General features: G+C 33.0%; 2 protein-coding genes across 2 annotated transcripts in view; one reads left to right on the top strand and one right to left on the bottom strand.

Annotated features, from left to right (window-relative positions):
* CEP85L (centrosomal protein 85kDa-like) overlaps positions 1–19,693 on the bottom strand; it is a gene marked incomplete at its 3' end in the record, with an annotated part of 121,305 nt that overhangs the window by 54,222 nt on the left and 47,390 nt on the right. The gene's annotated exons all lie outside the window — the stretch shown is intronic.
* PLN (phospholamban) lies at positions 6,562–15,277 on the top strand. The gene is made up of 2 exons (XM_008583265.1): positions 6,562–6,640; positions 14,635–15,277. The coding sequence occupies exon 2, from the start codon at positions 14,732–14,734 to the stop codon at positions 14,888–14,890; it is 159 nt and encodes a 52-aa protein (XP_008581487.1). The 5' UTR covers positions 6,562–6,640; positions 14,635–14,731; the 3' UTR covers positions 14,891–15,277.

Below are 19,693 nucleotides of genomic sequence, written 5' to 3'. Positions count from 1 at the left end.
ATAAAATATTTACAGAAAGCCCCCCTCCAACATCTGATTTATCTGATTTTCTGAACTGAAAGAGATACTCATTTATTACTTATGTAATTAAAAATTTAAAACAAACAAAACAAGACTCCTCTCTACCTATTTCTGAACAATAAGGGGCTTCAGAGGAATATGAAAGTAAGGAAAAGATTCCAGACAGAAGAAACAACACATAATGGAGTAGTGAAACCGTTACGTTGGGAATAGATGACAATGGCCAAATCAGGAAAAAACTTCCAACGTAATGCTGTAGAGTTTAGGTTTTTATCAAGGAGAAATTAATACAATGAGAAGTTGTCAGCACGTAAGTAACAATCAGATTCGCACTTGAGAAAACCAACATGGATATCAGAGTGAAAACTAAATAGGGATGGGTCAAGAAAGAAGGTAGAAATACTAGCTAATATGCACCCATCAAGTTCAGAGGAGAGCTGAGGAGGCTAAGGGAATCTGCATTTGATTTCTTAGTGAAGGGGGAGTCCAGTAGAAGACAGAAAGAATAAGTCTCAAATTTCCATTCAATATAACAAAATAAGTGATAGTGACACCACAAAGACTGGGAATGCAAGAGGCTCAAGGGCTGAGGTGCCAAGCACAAAGATAACGAATTTAATGTATGTGGGGAAACTACTGATCATTAAACTGAACTGGAATCTTAACAGTGGAACAGCATCATGACCTATAGAATTTTGATGCAACTATCTGGAAACCTGAGGGTTGATTTTTGCTGTTGTTAAATTTGTTTTGTGGTGTGTGTGTTTCCTTACCTTATGGCTTTGGTTCTATCAGCTTCCTTTGTATGAATACACAGTTCTCTAAGAAGTCATACTGCTTCTTACTATAATGCTCATTTGACCCTCAACTTTGAATTTCCTTGTTCTCCTAGTGTTATCTTGAACTAGTGGTTGGTTAACTTCCAAATGTTAAATGTTTCATTTCCATATTACTTGTATACTAATAGACAAGTAAGTTCCTTGAAGCCACACAGTGTGCTATCATATTTCTATCAGAGTATGTTTCATAAATTTTCCAAAAATTGTGCAAACCTATATGAGCCCTTTTCTTAAACAATCTGGCCTCTGCTGATGTCAATACTCTTCCCTGTCCCTAATTGGGATATTTAATACTGAAACAGAATGTGTCCAGAATTCAGACATTTATGAAAAAACAAAATGTTTGGGCCATCAGGTATCTGGCAAATCAATTCTAAAAGTGAACCTACCTCCCCTCCTAAAATGACCTTAAGGTTTATAGGTTACTTTAGTATTGGGTTTTTTTCCATGTGATGAATAACTGCTATTCTCTTTCCTATTGCCCTGGGGAGAAAATTCCTATCCTCTCAATCACAGACTGCTATTCATTCTCATTTTTGCTTAGATGTTTTTTTCAACTAATCCTTCCTTAGGTAACTTTAAAATCTAAGGCAGTATTTCTCAAACTTTTAATAGAAAAGTACCCTGAAGAGTTAGGTAAAATACTCCTTGTGGGTACCTAGGTCTAACCTTAAGAAAAGTTCCCTGTCTTTGAAGTATTATGTGCATCACAAAAATTCATTCAAAGCTTGTGTGTAGTACTGTACATCTGTCTCATGTTTTAATTTAGTCACCACTTAAATTAAATTCTTGTCAAAAAGTTTCCAGAAAACTGATCTGCCTTAAAGCTTCCTTTGTCCTCTTGACACATCACTACAAATTATAGTGTGGCGATCTTTTCCCATCCCCACTTCATTCACTCATTCAATCCTTCATTCAATCAGTAAGAATCACTATGAGTCAGGTACTATACTGGGTCATAGTGCTATAAAAAATAAATAGCAGTACAAATATAGTTACTGGATCGGCTCTCAAAGAGCTTGCAATTTGTCTAAGCAGATACACTAATAAATACAACAAAAAGATAACAATAGAGGTACATGCAAAATTGTTTGGCATAAGGTAGAGAAAACCACAGAAGAGGTAAATCGAAATACCAGTTTGAAGGGAATAAGGGATCGTAAGGAGGACATCCCTACAAAAAGTACCAAGGCTTAAAATAGAACAATAATCTGTACAGAGGGCCACAGGCAGCTGTACAGACCCAGAGCACAGGACACAAAGGAATGTGATAAGTGACAAAACAAGAAAGATAAGGACTAAAATACCAAACTAAAAGGTTTGGATTTTAGCCTGTTTGAAAACTTAGTTTTCCTCTTTCAAAAAAGGGTTGTCCCATACAATTACAGAAACATCTCTAACACGAGTTCTTAATTTTTGTGTGTGTGCCATGAACTTTTTTGGCAGACTGCTGAAGCCTACCAATCTGTTCTTAGAATAAATAAAATAAAATTAATAAAATAAGATATACAGCATTCCATAGTGAAGCATAAGTATGGGCTGTGCATAGTGACTTTCTCCTAAAGGGGTTCAGGACATGCTATCCCAAAATATGGCACATTGGCATTTGAGAAGATAGCAGAAGCAGGAAAACCACTCTCACCTTTCTCTTGCCCTTCTCCCCGGAAGCAGGTCATAAGCCCCTTAATAGAGAGTTGTTCTCCCTACATCCGTAGGAAAATAATATCCTTATCTCTGAAGACATAGGGACGCAGAGAAGAATCTGAACAGAACTTGCTAAATTCTCCCTAGTTTATTACCATTAGATCATACATCCTTTGTCCAATGATACTTCTCCATGACTCCTACCTCTTCATCAAACTTAGTATAAAAATACAGAGCTTTCCTGGTCTGTTTTCATTTTCATGTCCTTAAGAAGGTTCCCATGTCATGTAAAACTCAATTTTGTATGCTTTTCTCTTGTTCTTCTGTCTTTTGTTACAGGTAACTCAGCCATGAACTTAGCAATAGGTGAGGAAAAGAAAGCTTTTCTACCCTACACTTCCAAAGAGTACAACAGGTACGGAAAGGAAGGGGGGAAAAAAGAGTAACCTTAGAGTGGAAGAAACGTGATAAACACTACACCTCAGCCAGGTGATCAAGGTTATATCAACAGTAATCAGGCATATCAATAGTATGTACTCTTGATGTAATGCAATGAAAATGGCACTTCAATTCTCTGGCCTTCATCCCCAAAACACCAGTCTAACGATGAGAAAAACACTGAACAAATCCCACTTAGGAGATGTTCCACAAAATATCTGACCTGTACTCTGAAAAACTGTCAGGGGCATTAAAAAGAGGAAGGGCTGAAAAACTGTCACAACAAAGGGGGCCTAAGGAGACATGACCACTAAATGTAATATGGTTTCTTGGATAGGATTCTAGAACAGAAAAAGGACAATAGGGAAAATCAAGGAAGTCTGAATAAAGTATGAACTTCAGTTAAAATATGTGTCAACATTGGTATAATTGTTGAGAAAAAGGTACCATTCTAATGTAGTATGTTAACAGTAGGGAAAACTGGGTGTGGAAAATACAGGAACATTCTGTACTATCTTTGCAATAATTATGCGAATTTAAAATAGTTCTAAAATAAAACAAAAAACAAGATGCATAGGATCAAAAAGGAAATGAATCACACTGAAATTATTATTTTTAAAAAACAAACCTGTGATGTAGTACTATATGTGCTTCTTTATTAATGTATTAAGTAACAATTATCTATAGGCAGGTCTAATTATGGTAATTCAAAAAAGTGATGCATGTAAACAATATTTCCAGCTATTTGCAATAACCATAATATATGAAATTATCTGAAATTTCTATGGTGACAATCAAATATACTGACATTCCTACAGTTTGTGGTCTACAGTCAAAATTTCATTTAGAGTTTAGTAAAAATAAAGATGTAATTATTTTCCTGTCCAAATTCAAAGACCCTTGAATTCTACCCATTGACTGTATGTTAAGAATCATCTTCTAAAGGAAGAGAGAAAATAAGTACTAACACTAAATGGATACTGTGTTGCAGGATCTCTGATAATCACTGTATATACTTCATGTCATTAAACCCTCACGAAAATACCATTCCACAGATTAGGCAGTTTAGGGAAGTTATTTGTATGAAGTCATGTGACCAAAAATAGATCCAAACTATAAGGTGACTCCAAATGAAGACTCTGACAAAGTACCCCCTAAAAATTTTCCAGCCCCTAGCTGAGAAATTTTTGAGGAACACTCTACTGATTATACTACAATTCACCAATGCTCCTTAATATTAAACAACTTTCTGTTTGAGCAATCAGGTTAAAATTAAAATGTAACGCTTCCTAGAGTTCCATATGGAAGAATAAGCAACAGCAGCAGCAGCAGCTCACCCAAAGAAAAAAGGTAAATATAGAAACTCCCCACCCTTGTACAAAATGAAAGGTACAATTTTTACTCCATTTTTCAACTTGGACACACACAGTTGCTAGTATCCTTCTAAGATGTGTATATGCTTATGTATGCTGTTTAAATAAATTTACAAACATATGAGATAACTAAAGCATATTTTATTCAGTCTATGGCAGTTTCTTAGGTTTACCAACCAAGTATCACTAAATCCTGTTTTCTTAAAACAAAAAGTTCTCAGACTACAATGATCTATCTCCTAATCCTCATTTTCAAACATAAAGCAGATTTTCTAAAAACACTAACCGTGTGCAACAATTCATTTATCTCCAACTTAAAAATTCTCAGCTGATATATGCTACTCTATGAAAGCTATATCCAAATTATGATTTTTTTCCTACAATATGCCAATATATCAGGAACTATAACTTTTTATTTTTTTTTTATTTTTTTCCTGATGTTGAATAGTACCTTATTTTTACATTATAAAATCTTTACATATGTATTTCATGTCATTTGAAGAAGATGAATTGAGACATTTTCATTTTCTGGAAGTCAGCTCTTTGCCATAATTTCTTCTTTCTTTCTTTCTTTATTTCGAATATTCATGAGAAGGAATAATAACTAAACGGAGCTAGAACTGAATCTTTAGTCTATTCCTCAGCAGTTGTGTTATCTTTGTTATTACTGTAAAACACTTTAGGTTTCAAAGTTTCATATTATCAATCATCACTGGCAATTGGTAGTAATAAGAGATCCTTATTACATAAGGATTGAAAGAAAAAATGGTTGTAAAGCACTAAGCAAAGTGTCAAACATTTTTAATGAAATTTCCTTACTTTTGGGTTTACTTTCAACTTGTAAATTTTCCCTTAGCAAGGTTCACAGAGGGTCTTTGCTGTAATATTTGTGTTTTAGCTGATTCTTTAAATAATGAGCGATTACTCAAGAGAAGGATTTTATCTTTCTTTGGAAGGAGCCAACATCATCTCCATTTAAGGACACATAAGCAGCTGCTGCTACACATTTCAGTTACCCATAAGAAAGTGAAGTGGGCTGAGTTCACTCTGCTATAAGTATTAAAAAAATTAAAAATTACAAATAGCTCCTCCAAAATTAGAAATTTAAGAATTAAAATTGGTAGGTGTGGTGATTTAAGTAAATCTAATATAAAAACAAAAAATTACATAAAACAACAGGACAACGATGCCTGGCTTTTCAAAAGGATTCTTTTCCCAGTTCTACGGTAAGATAAACTGTTCTGGGAAGTTCAAAATATCATACCTCTTAACTAAAATTTCATTTATATAGTAATTTTTCAGAAAAGTAACTGCAGAATTAAAATGAAGCACATCTTTTTAGAAATACTACACAACTTGAATTTTAACACATATAAACCTATGTCAATAAAGCCTCATTAACTGGGATGCAACTGATGAGAAATCTACGATTACTTATTTTTTGCTACAAAATCCTCATACTTGTCAGCTTATTAAAAATTTTATAATATTTTATAGTAATGTAATACAGTTGTTAAAAATCTTAAATACTAAAGTTTATAAATTGCTTTTTTTCTTGAGGTGTTATATATCAGTTTAACTATGAGAATTACTATTCATAAATATATTGTTAAACCCCTAATTTAAAAAAACACAAATAAATTAAATATATATACTAGTTCTTTATAAGTTGATTTTTTAAAACCCAAAGCAGTTATTAGCCTGGTTTTCTCACAAACAGATATGAGGAACAAGAACAAACTAAGAAAGGAAAAGGGATTAAATGTGATTCTGTGAAAATAATTAATCATTGTCTTGCTAGAAGCAAACACTATGAAGCTGCAATATTAAACAAAGCACCAGCAGCAAAAATTCAATGAAAGTTATTTTACTTCACGTATTCTTAATCTGTTAGAATTCCTATTACAGTAACAACTTTAACTCTTCAACATCTTCACCATCGATATACAATTATCTCTAAGCTTGAAGATGCATGAATCTTTAAAGAGAGCTTTCTACCACCCCAAACTTACTTTTTGCATTATTTATCTGCCATACCCTTTCAAAAAAAATTTTTTTTAAAAAGGAGCACAAAGTGTTAATGACTTTCCCATACCTAAAGTAAGATAAATGAACAAGTTTGGTTGTGATAAGACTATGGTTAACCAATCATAACTTCAGAATTCCTCCGTGACACCGTAAGACCTCCCTAGAACACTTTTTCTCCACCACCAACTGCAACTGTTCCCATAAATCTGGTAACACAGTCAGAAAACGTCCCAGCTAAACACCCACAAGACTTCGTACAGCTCAACACCCTATATTGCAATGATCACAGCAGCCAAGGTAAGAAACATTTCACTGTTTTTGGTAATTCTTATCTTCTATAATTCAAACTTACTGAACTTTGAAAAAGAAAGTTTAACTGCATTTTATAAATTTCAGTTCAAAGTTAGGCAATAAAATGTTTGATATGACAAAATGCTTAATTTCTAAATAAATGCTTATCCGCTTATTTAGAAGACAGTAAGAATGAGACAACTGTGAAGTGAAAAGGGCCACATTCATTTTTAATCCTGGTTATTGGTTTGTCATTTTAATTTAACTTTCACTTTTATTTTGCTTTTCAAATGTGAATTTTTGCCCATTTAAAAATCTTCTAATTATGTTACCGTATTTGGTGGCATGGTGGTTTAATTTCCCCATACAAAAACAATCACTTAATTTTGTTATTTGCTACTCTGCTGAGAAACAGTGCAGGACTGAACTATTTACATCTGGATTAATATGAATAGTTGTGTAATTACAACATGCACATTATCAGTACACATATTCTAATATATTATGACTCCCTAGAATGAATATTAATAAAATGGAGTTTAAGAATATATAATACAAGCTACTTTTTAAATGCTCTGGAAGACTTTTTCTCTCTATAAAGTCCAGTAAACTTTATCTAACATTTCTAAAAATTCCATGCTTTTAATAAACTGAACTATATTAAATTCAATACTATATCATAAAGAACAAGTTTGGAAAATTTAAAACGCTTATCACAAACACATATAAAAGTCTTTTTCAAAGTCTTTCTCAATTTAGGGAATCATAATTCAACACTTTAAAAATAAAGTTATTTTGGCACATGAACATTCCTAAATAACTCATTTGAGCAAATCTGATTAAATTAATTTTTATTCTACTCCACCTATTAAAGAATATACTTTTGTCAAGTTATTGTTCTCCAGTGTTAATCAGTTTCCTCACCTGAATTTAGGGGAAAAAAAAGAAAAGAAATGCCCAGGAATGGAGATCCCACAATAAATTTTATGACTTCTCTTCAGATCTACTCTATTTTTAATATATCAATCCTCAATTTAATAAACAAAATGTTTCCCCATTCTTAAATCTGTCAGGGCATAAAAAAATAACATTATATTTCATTACTTTTTTCATATTTTATACATGTTAAAATAAAATCTAGCTCTAGAATTTTTAATTCCTATTACTAATGTTTATTTTACTTTTCAGTATGAATAAGAACTCTGAAATTCCATAAGGAGCTTTCCTTAAGACATGGAAAAACATTTCTGCTTTTATGTCTACATAGAGGCATCTTATTGCCTCTCAGTATCTTGTTTTCATAAAATATTTTTTCTTTGATATTATACAAATGTCACTCAGTACAGATGTTTTACATGCATATTTGTGCATTTTTATTCAAATACTTATCAAATTACATTCTCACACTTTAACTGGGGTGTTCATGAATTCTTTCATTGTACCAGAATTTCACTACATCACATACTGCTCCAAAAAGTATACAACTTCTAGAAAGATCAGAAATTCTATTAAAGATATCCTTACCTATTTAATGTGCCCAGGTTTATAGAAATTACATAGTTACAGTGACCATTCAAATTTCAAAAATAATATAGTGCCAGACGTTATATTCCAACTTGTTCATCTCTATCTTAAGGTGACTTTTATGTATTGTCCTTGTTTATAAAGATGTAGTTTAAAACTAAGTGCTAAAAAAAGTGTTAGATGAAATCAAATGGAAGAAATGTGAAAGATGTTTGAATTATGAAATACTAAGTTTTAAAAATGTGAAAGAACTACAGTATTGGCTTTACTAAGGAGAGTCACACAACTATCATTTACTAAAACTCAAATATCAAAATTATTTTAACAGTATTTTAATGGACATGAAGGAAAATAATTGCATTTGGGTTATATATTAATACATATCGTTTCTCAATCTAATTAGAGATAGGAGACTATTTGCATAAATAAAATAGTTCTAGAAAATAATTAAAATTTTAATGTATTTAAAATCAAATGTATTATGTATATATTAATCAAATATATTAAATGCTTTATTATATATTAAATTTTTAATTGATAAAATTACATTTTAACTTTAGATTACCTCCCTAAATTAGACAGTATATTTATTACCAATCCTAGAAATAAGGAGGATCAGTTAAAGCTTCCTTCTTTATTCTTAAAGAAAAATTTTCTAAATGCACTGCTGTATACAAATGTTTCATTTGATCTTCTTAATTCTCTGTATGTTTGATATTGCATCTCTATTTCACAATTTAGGAAACTGATGCAAAAAGAACTGCCCAAGGTCACAGAGCTAAGAAACGGGGTAACCTTGGCAGGAACCTAGGTTTTATGATGCTAAACCACATGTACATTCTATATGCTGATCAACATGGCTTAAATATAAATCATGACACTGACAAAGCAAAATAAATTGAGAGTCTTCGAATACTGTAAATGGTACTCTACAAGGCAAATTTAGAGAATACAAACTTCTATTTTAATTTAAAAACATTCTATTCCATTTAAGGTAACTTATACATCAGGCACTATATCCTTAATTTCATTTCTGACCCGCTCCTTCTACCATTTAAATATCCAACTCCATTTGTTTTGAGGTGCACAAAGGAATCCTGCTCCGTTATTTATGATATGAAAATCACTAACTTTCATCTAAACTGTGAATTAACACAGTGCTGATCGGTCATACCAGCAAAGGAGTAAACCTAAAGGTTGAAAATCAAGAAAATAGTTGTTCTAAATTACATAAATCAGGTAAGATGTAGTCTTTTTGAACATTTCCAGAAATAGTGCATCAATGTTCTTACCCTACATAATTCTGAAGCATGTATTACCAAACAAACAAAACACATGAAAATGAAGCTCTGGATATACATCTCCACGCCAGTATACTCACAGTCAACTGAGGACCTCTAGTGCTTTGTAAAATGTACTCCATCTTTAGGGCTTTCAAACAAACAAAAAGTTGACTGATTCACTCACATTAATGCGGATGTATTAAGTGGCATTCATTTTTCCTTAATACTTCCCCAACACTCCCTCCCCACATCCTCTTCCAAATAAAAGAATCTGAAGTTCCAATTCCTACAGGGATAAAAAGAATATTTTAATTGCAAAAAAATAATTTTTAAATCACTGTTTCAATATTTAATATAATAAATAATAATGAAGACAAACCTACAGACAAAATAGCAACAGCAAAATGCCAATTTCAGAGAAAAACCACTCCGTGTGGTTGTTTAATGAATTATCCTCAAGGCACAGGTTTAAAGTGTGCATTGTTATGGCGTCAATTTAGGAGTCAAGAATACATTGATTTTTGTTTGTACAATTCTTTTCACAACCAGGAAGATGTAGCTTGAAGACTCTTTCAAATAGCCAGTCTAGACCAACAAAGCTCTGAAACATTGCTGCCACAAAGTAACTTCAAATAGAACTTCCAAATTTAGTAGCAGGCAATCTCAAAAGGAAAATGTTTCTACCAGAGCAAACTTTTGTAAGTCAACAGACTGATCTTAATTCTAATGATGAACTGTATTAATTTCAACAAGTCACAAAAAGATGCCTCTGGCTTATCTGTGGAAATGATAAGGAGTAGTAGGAAAAAAATAAAAACCCAAATAATCCAAATACAGACAAATCCTGTTTATTCAAACTCAATCTATAAAAATTCTAATTATCTGAACCAATTAAACGGGGGGGAAAAAATCCTAAAATGTATTTCTCAGGTGGTCTTAGATGTTTATTATCTGAATTTACTAGCAAAATATGCCCATGATTTCTAAAATAATAACTAAGCAGACAAAAACAAAAGGAGAGAAGCAAAATTCTAAACTCTACAAATATAAAGAATCTCAAGAATTTATAATTTCAGCAAAAGGAAGACTCCAAAAAACCGAACTTTGGAAAGTTCTTCAAAGCACTGAAAGTGCTTAAGTTATAGGTAGGAGTCACTGTTCAGTATATATATACCTTCGTTAAGGTATCAAATGTCTAACAAGTTACAAAGCAGGGCAACAAAAGTTTTCAAGTCTATTGAGATTCCTTTTGTACAAGAATGGATCTGATATTATGTTGTTGAAACAGTACTCACTGCAGTCAAAGTAAGGACTCCTGCAGGAGTTCATACATAAGTACCTTCCACTAAACGTGTTGCCTAACATGCCACATGATACTTCTTGAAGAATTAAGAGTTGCCTGTTTTTTCTCTTTCCTTCCTCTACTTCAAAAAACAGAATACAATCTTGAACTTGATTTTTTTTTTAATTTCCAGTCTTACTTTTTTTAAGCAAAAAGGAAAAGAGGATGATCAAAGGCTTTATAAATCCCACAAAGAATAAGTTACATTCTTCCCATTCCTCCAAAAAATTAGAGCAATCATGAATCCCACAGCCATATGAGATACTCTGTGTGTACTTTTCTTCCTCTTACATGCAACTCAAGACAAAGAGATCTACCATTTCTACAACCAAACTCCTATCAAGCATCTTTCATATTTGCAATACTCTGATTCTAGGGCCTGGATAATGAATTAATTTTTTAAATTCATCTGTAAATGAATACTCGTCCTATCCCAAAAAACCCAATTTACATATATTGTCATACTTTTAATAAAAGGGGTGGGGGAGTGGGGAGATAATTTCCATCTCCATGGCTGTTTAGGCCAGATGCAAATTCAGAACATCCCAACACAATCTATTTCCGATTATCCTAAAAGAATGCTCTAAAGAGATCAGATAACATAAAAATAAAACTATTTGTCTATACTCTCTATTAAATACTACTCGATTAACAGTTTCACTATAAGAAAGGAAAACAAAGGCTACAGGACTTCTAAACTCATTGGGTGGTTTTTACTGCAGAGAAAAGAATGATGACAACCATGCCATGGATTACAATGTAGTGAAGGTCACAGACAACTCCAAAAATAGGACTGTGCTGTTCTCACATACAGCTTTTCAATTCTCAACAGGAAGCCCATCTTCCAGAGATGAAATCTGGCTTAAGTATTATCATACAGGTTTTGGAAGTTCAGCAGAATTAGGACTCAACACATTTCCCATTGTACCACTTTAAAATAAATTGAGCTCAATAAATTAAATGCATGCCACTAACATTTTAGCATGTAAAGCAGATTTGGTTTTAGTTCTACCATAAGATTAGAAAGTAACTACAAATCACTGTAGGATTATGACATGTTTCTAAATTTGACAAGAAACAGGACATTATCCTTGGTCATCTCCTTTACACCCAATTTGTTTCCAGGAACAAACTTTCCTTTTTCAATAGCAGTTGGCTGTTTTAATATTATGAGATCATCTCTTAAGTATATCAATTATACTTTCAACAGTAGAAAGCTCATCTCTTTTGGGCATACCTCTTTGTTATTTCACAAACACCAAATACTCATTTGTACAAAGCCTAGTTCAGGTTATGTTGTGTTAGTCAGGAGACTACGAACTTTGGTAAATCCTCTAAGCCTCAATTTCCTCATCTGTAATAGAAAGAGACTTGAGATGAATTATTAGACTTATGTGTTCAAACTATCAAATTCTGTTATTCTAACTGGTTAATCTGTTAATCACAGCCATTATCTTTGATCATTAACAGTTTTCTAAAAAATTTAGTCATAAAAATCCCTTAATTTTATTGATTTATCCAAACAGTACCAATTATGCACTAAGTACTAGGATACAAAATGAGCACATGGTTCCTTTACTCATAAACTAGAAGTCTAACTGAGGATACAAGCATGTAAATTGAAATTATAGTAAACCCAGGTAGATATACTGATACAGGTAACACTAAAGTCCTATTAAAAACCAACAGAGGTGATAACCAATTCTACCTTAATAACTAATGAAAGGTTTTATTAGGAAGTGGTATTTAAACTAGGCCTTAAGGATCAACTGAAGTTTCCTTGGCAGAGAATCAAAAGGTAGAGGGGGGTGGAGGGGGACATTCCAAGCAGAGGCAGAACAACATGTGCAAAGGACAAAATCATAAAAGGAACTGGAGTATTTATGGAAAGGTGACAGGTTTCATGTGACTGAAGTACCACTCATCAGTGTCTGGGTAGGAGATGACTCCTGTATATGCTTCACGATGAACTCCTGACCAACACTCCCCTTTTCCATGCTTTATCTCAAAATAATTTTTAAAATTCAGATCTTTTAAGACCATTTAAGACCTGAAACTTCACAAAAATCTAAGCTCAAATAGGAATTACCAAAGCTAATTATTTCTTTCTTAACTGCATTGTTCTATATCCTCATATTAAGCAACTACTCAAATATATAAAGGAATAAAGGAAATTTTCCCACAACTCTCCAATATTATAAATTCACTAGATTTATAACAAGCAAATATAAATAGAAGCAACTTAAAGGATGCATCACCATAAAAAACAAAAGAAAATCCCTTTGTTTCTATAGTATTTTATCCAAAGAATTCAAATGAAAGTAATTAAATTACAATATACCAAGTTTATGCTGGCATTTTGTAAGTAGGGACTGCTATAAGTTAAATTCAGCCTTTAGCTACCTGTGTTGGACGACGAAGAATATATGTGAGAGAAATATAGGTTGTTACCAACTCTTTAAGAGAATGAAGCTTGATATAAGTTAGCTGTTTAGAACTACTTACTATAGACCAATACTATGAAGGAGGACAGAGTCTCAAGCCAACTAGAAGCCCAGTCAGTCTACCATATAATTCAAAATAGAGCCAAGTTGAAATACTGAAAACTAAAGAACATAACTACTTGATACCACATGGTTTCTTTGTAAAAATAAATGCCATATTCTAACTGGTCATGCCTGATACATATTTTTCCCCTTTCCCATTCTTTCAGTACTCCTCTCTGCTCTCTTCAGCTGACAGGGGCTGATAGGTTGAGGTAGGCTTTCATGGGATATATAGAGACTATGCAGAAATGAAATCTGGCAGCTGGGGTAAGGTAGTACTATCTTGATTAACAATGATATATCAACAAATGTTACAGTTATTATTTCTTGACTGTTAGGTATGGGTATTTTAAATTTTTTTCTTATTTCAAAATTGATGTATAAGTAGCCTGACTGTGAAAAAAAAAAATGCCCAAATGTTAATAGCCATTATATCTAAACAGTTAATTTGCAGTTAATTTTTAACCTACATCCAATTTTCCTATAATGACATGTTGCTTTTATTTTGTTTTGTTTTATTTATTAACTATCTATGCTTAGGCCTCACAGGCAACAATATCTTGTGGGAGCTCTGAAAAAGAGGCAAAACAGAAACCACTGCTCTTAAGTACAGGTCATCTGTAAATCGGAACTGTCTGTGGTAGACAGTGCGATAATGATTACTTAATTACTTTGCCCTCCAATCTTGATAGTCTTCAGTACTTAATATCAAATCTTGCTAAAATGTTATTTAACATTAACATTCTACAAATCTGTAAAATCATAAAAAGGAAAGACAAACAATTTGAATTTATGCTTCTGATAAATCACTTCTCATTTAACTATTTTATTTTAGATTAAAATTAAGATCCAGGGACTAATTTGTTGTATGCATTTCTTTTTATGAGGTTGACTCTGGAGCTATTAATATGTAAATGTCCACACCAACTATATTTACATAAAAACAGACTTAAAGAGACCATATGTAAGAACTTTGCCCAAAGGTATAGCCAAAACAAGCTGTACTCTAAACCAAATAATACTTCCAGTCAATTTGGGAGAAGAAGGCAAAGACTGAAGTTACTACACTCCAAGCACAAGACAAATGAGACTGTCATGTTTCACCTCACTAAAAGAGACAGAGAGACAGACAGACACATAGAAAAATACGAGTATGTGTGTACACACACACACACTCTAGAGACATTTGATGTTATAAATACAAATAGTATTGAGGAAAATAAATTGATGCAAAATTGTGTTTTATCTATTCAGAGAATAAGTTACACATATGATCCTAATCCTATTACTATTTTTACATTCCAGACTACCTAAAAGAAGATAGTTACCTCACATCCGGCTGCCAGCTTTTTATTTTTCTCCTGACCATTTAAAACTTCAGACTTCCTGCCTTCCTGGTGTCATGGAGAAAGTCCAATACCTCACTCGCTCTGCTATAAGAAGAGCTTCAACAATTGAAATGCCTCAGCAGGCACGCCAAAATCTCCAGAACCTATTTATCAATTTCTGCCTCATCTTAATATGTCTCTTGCTGATCTGCATCATAGTGATGCTTCTCTGAAGTTCTCCTGCAACCTCCAGATCTACAACTTACCTAATCAACTTAAAATCTGCCATCCCATGAAGAGGGGAAAACAATACAGTATAACAGGCCACTTCCTGAGTAGAAGAATTTCCTTGTGAAATGGTCAAGAGTAAAACAAATTGTTAGCAAATGTATTCATCTGCCAGATCTTGTAAACATGAAAAGGGTTTTATTTTTAAAAAATAACTTTAAAGTGACTATAATATACGTATAATGTAATTGTTGATTTCCTAAACATGGCTTATAAATTTCTATCCCAAATCTTCTCTGAGGATGAAGTAGTTTAGTTTTGAAACAGCACTGCTAATAGGTTCACTTCATATATAAAGTATTAACTTTACTCTTTGGGGTAAATATAATTTATATTACACTGCAAAAGCTTCTTCAATACTTTCTAAGTATTTTTCAGGTCTACACCACGTACCAAAATAATAATTCAAATGAAGTGTCATTTTTCAAAATAGTCCACTGAATCCTCAAATCTCTTATCTTTACTATTATAATACAGAAGCCTCTGTAGTAACTCTTTATCAAAACCTACATTCTAAAATAGAAATTGTATTTTTGTCCTATACCATATTAACATTTTTAAAAGTTTATGAGAATCAAGTAAAGTAAGGCCATACTCTTACATAAATAAAACTCCTCTTAACTAATTTTTTCAAAGAATTACAGAATTCTAATGCATGTAGGTAAACCATAAGTCTGTTCTCTCTAGGACATTATGATCCACAAATAAGAACTAGTGGTTAATTTAACATCTGACAGTGAGATTAGCCATAATTACTAATACACTAACAGAATAGAGTATAACCCTAACTTAAGGCACTGCAGTAGATTATCTGAGCTACATTACCTACATACCTTTGGAATCAAGAAATCTTAAGACTTCAGAATGATTTTATAGCTTGTCTTTTATTCCAACCTCATACTCAATATAAGCAAAAAAATAAATAATAAAAATAAAAGATTTTCAATGACAGTAAAACACATTTAAAACATTAAAAAGAATAAAAATTTGAATTCTCTTTCCAAATATTAGCCAATTCTTAGATTAAATTTTGAAATAAGGGCCGAGCCCGTGGTGCACTCAGGAAATTGCGGCGCTGGGAGCGCAGTGGCGCTCCCGCCGTGGGTTCGGATCCTATATGGGGATGGCCAGTGCGCTCACTGGCTGAGCGCAGTGCGGCCAGTCTCAAAAAAAAGGACAAAAAAAAAAGTTTGAAATAAACTTTTTATCCCATCTATTATTTATAATAGGATATAGATATTTTCCTTAGTCTATCAACCAGATGGTAAACACCTATTGGTAAGCCACTCTTACTGAGCAATGCTAATCTATAATTGTTTTCTCACTAAATACATTTTCAGTTTCCCCTCTGATCATTTTAAAACATATTCCAACAACTAACAAAACAATAGAAGCAAAAATTGATGTTGAAAAATAAAAGGTACTTCAAAAAGCTTGTGGAAAATTGGAATTGAAAGATAACATAAATCTTTACACAAACTTTTTGAAGTACCCTCATATATTCACCAAACTTTAGTAATTTAAATAGACTCAAGTTTAAAATTAAGTCTAAAATGGTTTACACCTATACTGTATAATCCAACAATTTTAACTTCAGTTCAAGACATGTTACTAATACAGCAAGTATTAAAGAAGTAGAGAATGTGTAATTAATCATATTTTCTAAAATATGGTTACCAAAATAATTTGAAACATCACTATTAGTCTTGGTTTCTAACACAAATTTTACTAACTTAATAGTGAAGGTGACACTGCTTTTAAATTATCTGAATCTCTTAAAGGTACTGGAGTGGAGGAGGGCAATAATTTTGGTTCACAGATATCCGAGGAACAGAGGGAAAAGGTGTGTCATATTACAGAGATTTCTTAAGTGAAGCCTTACTTACAGGCTGGAAATCCCTGTTAACAACTAGAGAGCTTATAAATAACAGGTGATACACTCTTATCATTGGTCTCAGTAATTACCTAAGCAAAAAGTATACAAGTTCTATAATTAGCTACACTGATCTTAAAAACAAGTGGAAAATTTGAACTAAGTCCTATTCTTTTCAGTACATTGTTCATTACAACACCAATATCAAATTATTAACTGTGAAGTTATGCCTCAGTAAAACAGAAATAATTTTTTGTTCTTCACTCTGTCTTTGATAGAAATTAAAGCTTTATACTGTGAGGGTTACAGGATTCTATAACTCAGATTATTATAACATAGAACAAAAACCCATTCTTTAAATGAAACATTCTGTTTACCATGATGTTAAGAGTAAGATATAAGAAAACAATGTATTTAAAATTTTTAAATATGAAATGCTCAAATACTTTCTACTATGGAATAAATTCTAATCTTAATCTACAGGGTACTAAAGAAGAACTAATTTTTAAATGTTTAATGTGCCCTTTTATATTTTAATTGGTTAAAAAATGTGTATTTCTTTAATGCAAATCATCAGAATGCTCCATATTAAAATGAATATTCTTGAACTCAGTGAAATTGCTATAATATACTCATGGTTGATAACGACTATAAAACATTCTAATTATAAACAGTTTTAATTTTATAGGGTTTTTTTGGTGACTTTTCCCCAAAAAAATAAAATCAAGATTTCCTAGTACAAACACAAGAGGGCAGACCTATATAAAATAATGTATGTGCTACTACCTAGAAATCACTTATCCTTTGATTATTTTTTAGTCTTCTGGCAGAGAGGAAATGCAATAAATTTTCAAAAACGATCTGCTGTTCTACTAAGTAACAGCACATGTTAAAATATATAGAAATTACGGGCCGGCCCGGCGGCGCCGCTTGGGAGTGTGGCGGCGCTCCCGCCGAGGGTTCGGATCCCACATACAGACCAGCCGCTCACTGGCTGAGCGAGGTGCGGGCGCAACACCGAGGGTTGCAATCCCATTGCCGGTCCCGGTCCGGTACGGGCGCAACACTGAGGGTTGCGATCCGTTGTCGGTCACGAAAAAAGACAAAAAGGAAAAAAAAAAAAATATATATATATATATATATATAGAAATTATATACTAATATTATATACAAAACTTCACAGATAAAAAAGAAAACACACTGATTTTATTAAAACGTGCATGTAAAAATCAACTATATGCTTTTTAGCTACTTAATTAATGTGTCATAATGCCATATCCTACCTATAGAGAGTCACAGTATCCACACATCTTTCAATGCACAGTTAGATGATCTCAAACAGTAAAATAAAGACAAAACAGGGTGCAAAAATAAAGAATTTTAAAAAAGTAAACTATTTCTTTTCACAGGACATAACAGAATACATAAAATACCCCCCAAGTTAGAAATAAAACTCTTTCATTCTTTTTTTTTTTTTTTTTTCCTTTTTGCCTTTTTCGTGTCCGGCAACCCTCAGTGTCGCGCCCGTACCGTACCGGGACCAGCAACGGGATCGCAACCCTCGGTGCTGCGCCTGCCCCTCGCTCAGCCAGTGAGCGGGAACCGGTCTGTATGTGGGATCTGAACCCTTGGCGGGAGCGCCACCACGCTCCCAAGCAGCACACTGTAGCAGTGCGCCACCGGGCCGGCCCAAAACTCTTTCATTCTTATTTCATGTTAGAAAATAACTAAGTCTTTTAACTCTAAGCCATTTATCCAATTTTTAAGAGAAAAATCTCCAATAAAATGTTAAAATCATAAGGCGCCAATACCTTGATTGATCAAGCCCCTTTATGATTTAAATAGGTACAAAATTTCATCTTCCTTTTTTTAATGATTTCCACCCACAGTTTAGAAACATCCTAGGAAATGTAAGGGAAAAAAGGACAAACAATTTTTTCAGTTGAGAGACCACTACTTCATTACTATCTGAGAGATCCACTGTGGACCTACAGGAATCCAATGCACGTTGTTATGTGTAGGCATGTACATCCTCCACCCCTTCCACCCCCCAATAAAAGAAACTCAAGAGGGACATGGAGAGGAAAGTATTCTTCCCAAAAAGAAGATAAGGCTTTGTCTTTCTCTTCTGTCACAGTCCTTACAGGGTCAGACAGCTTGAGGGGTGGGGGGAACAGAGGAAAGAACCAGACTAATGGAGGACATCGCACATGGAGCCCTAAACCAAGTGATGGCATAGATGGGTTCTCTTCATTCACAAAGGAAGATGTTTCAGAGTACTACACTACCTGTACTGTATATGGTTTAGCAGAAAACCATAGAAATCAAGGAACTCAATGCACATAAGACTGTATGGTTGGCTCAATAATTATTCTGGACTAAGTCCTAAGAAGAGCAAAACTTTCATGTTACAAATCAACTTTTTCCAAGGGGCAGTGGATGAGGGAAGGAGGCTGTGAGGATCAAATGAGATAAAATACTCTGAAAGCTACAAAGTGCTTTATAAATCTACGCTGTTATAAGATCATGACTTTCAGACTAATTGCTTTTCTAAGTTGTAAAAGAATTGTTTTTTTCATGGTGAGAGCTTAGCAGTTGTGCTTGAAAATCACAATTTATCAGATGGGCTGTTCCTTCTCTTCATGTAAAAATTAGACTAAAAGAAAGTCATTATTTCAGAGACTTTTAAAAAACAACTACGATGAGAAATTTTAAAATAAAGAGAACACTTGGAGGCTCCAAGGAGAAGGTATTTAAGAATGTTTTCTGTAGTGGTCCAAGAAGGAAATTAGAAAAGAAGCAGTCACTTAAAGATCACAATTGAAGTGTCCAGTTTTCTTTAACTGGCTTTATCTTTCTACTCCAAGACTTAAAA

This window comes from Galeopterus variegatus, unplaced genomic scaffold (genome assembly GCF_000696425.1).
Source record: "Galeopterus variegatus unplaced genomic scaffold, G_variegatus-3.0.2 Scaffold96, whole genome shotgun sequence".
Taxonomy (NCBI): domain Eukaryota; kingdom Metazoa; phylum Chordata; class Mammalia; order Dermoptera; family Cynocephalidae; genus Galeopterus; species Galeopterus variegatus.
This window is presented reverse-complemented; position numbering and strand designations above follow the sequence as displayed.

Coding starts and splice junctions, on each gene's coding strand:
- PLN (XM_008583265.1), top strand. CDS start 14,732: ATGGAGAAAGTCCAATACCTCACTCGCTCTGCTATAAGAAGAGCTTCA.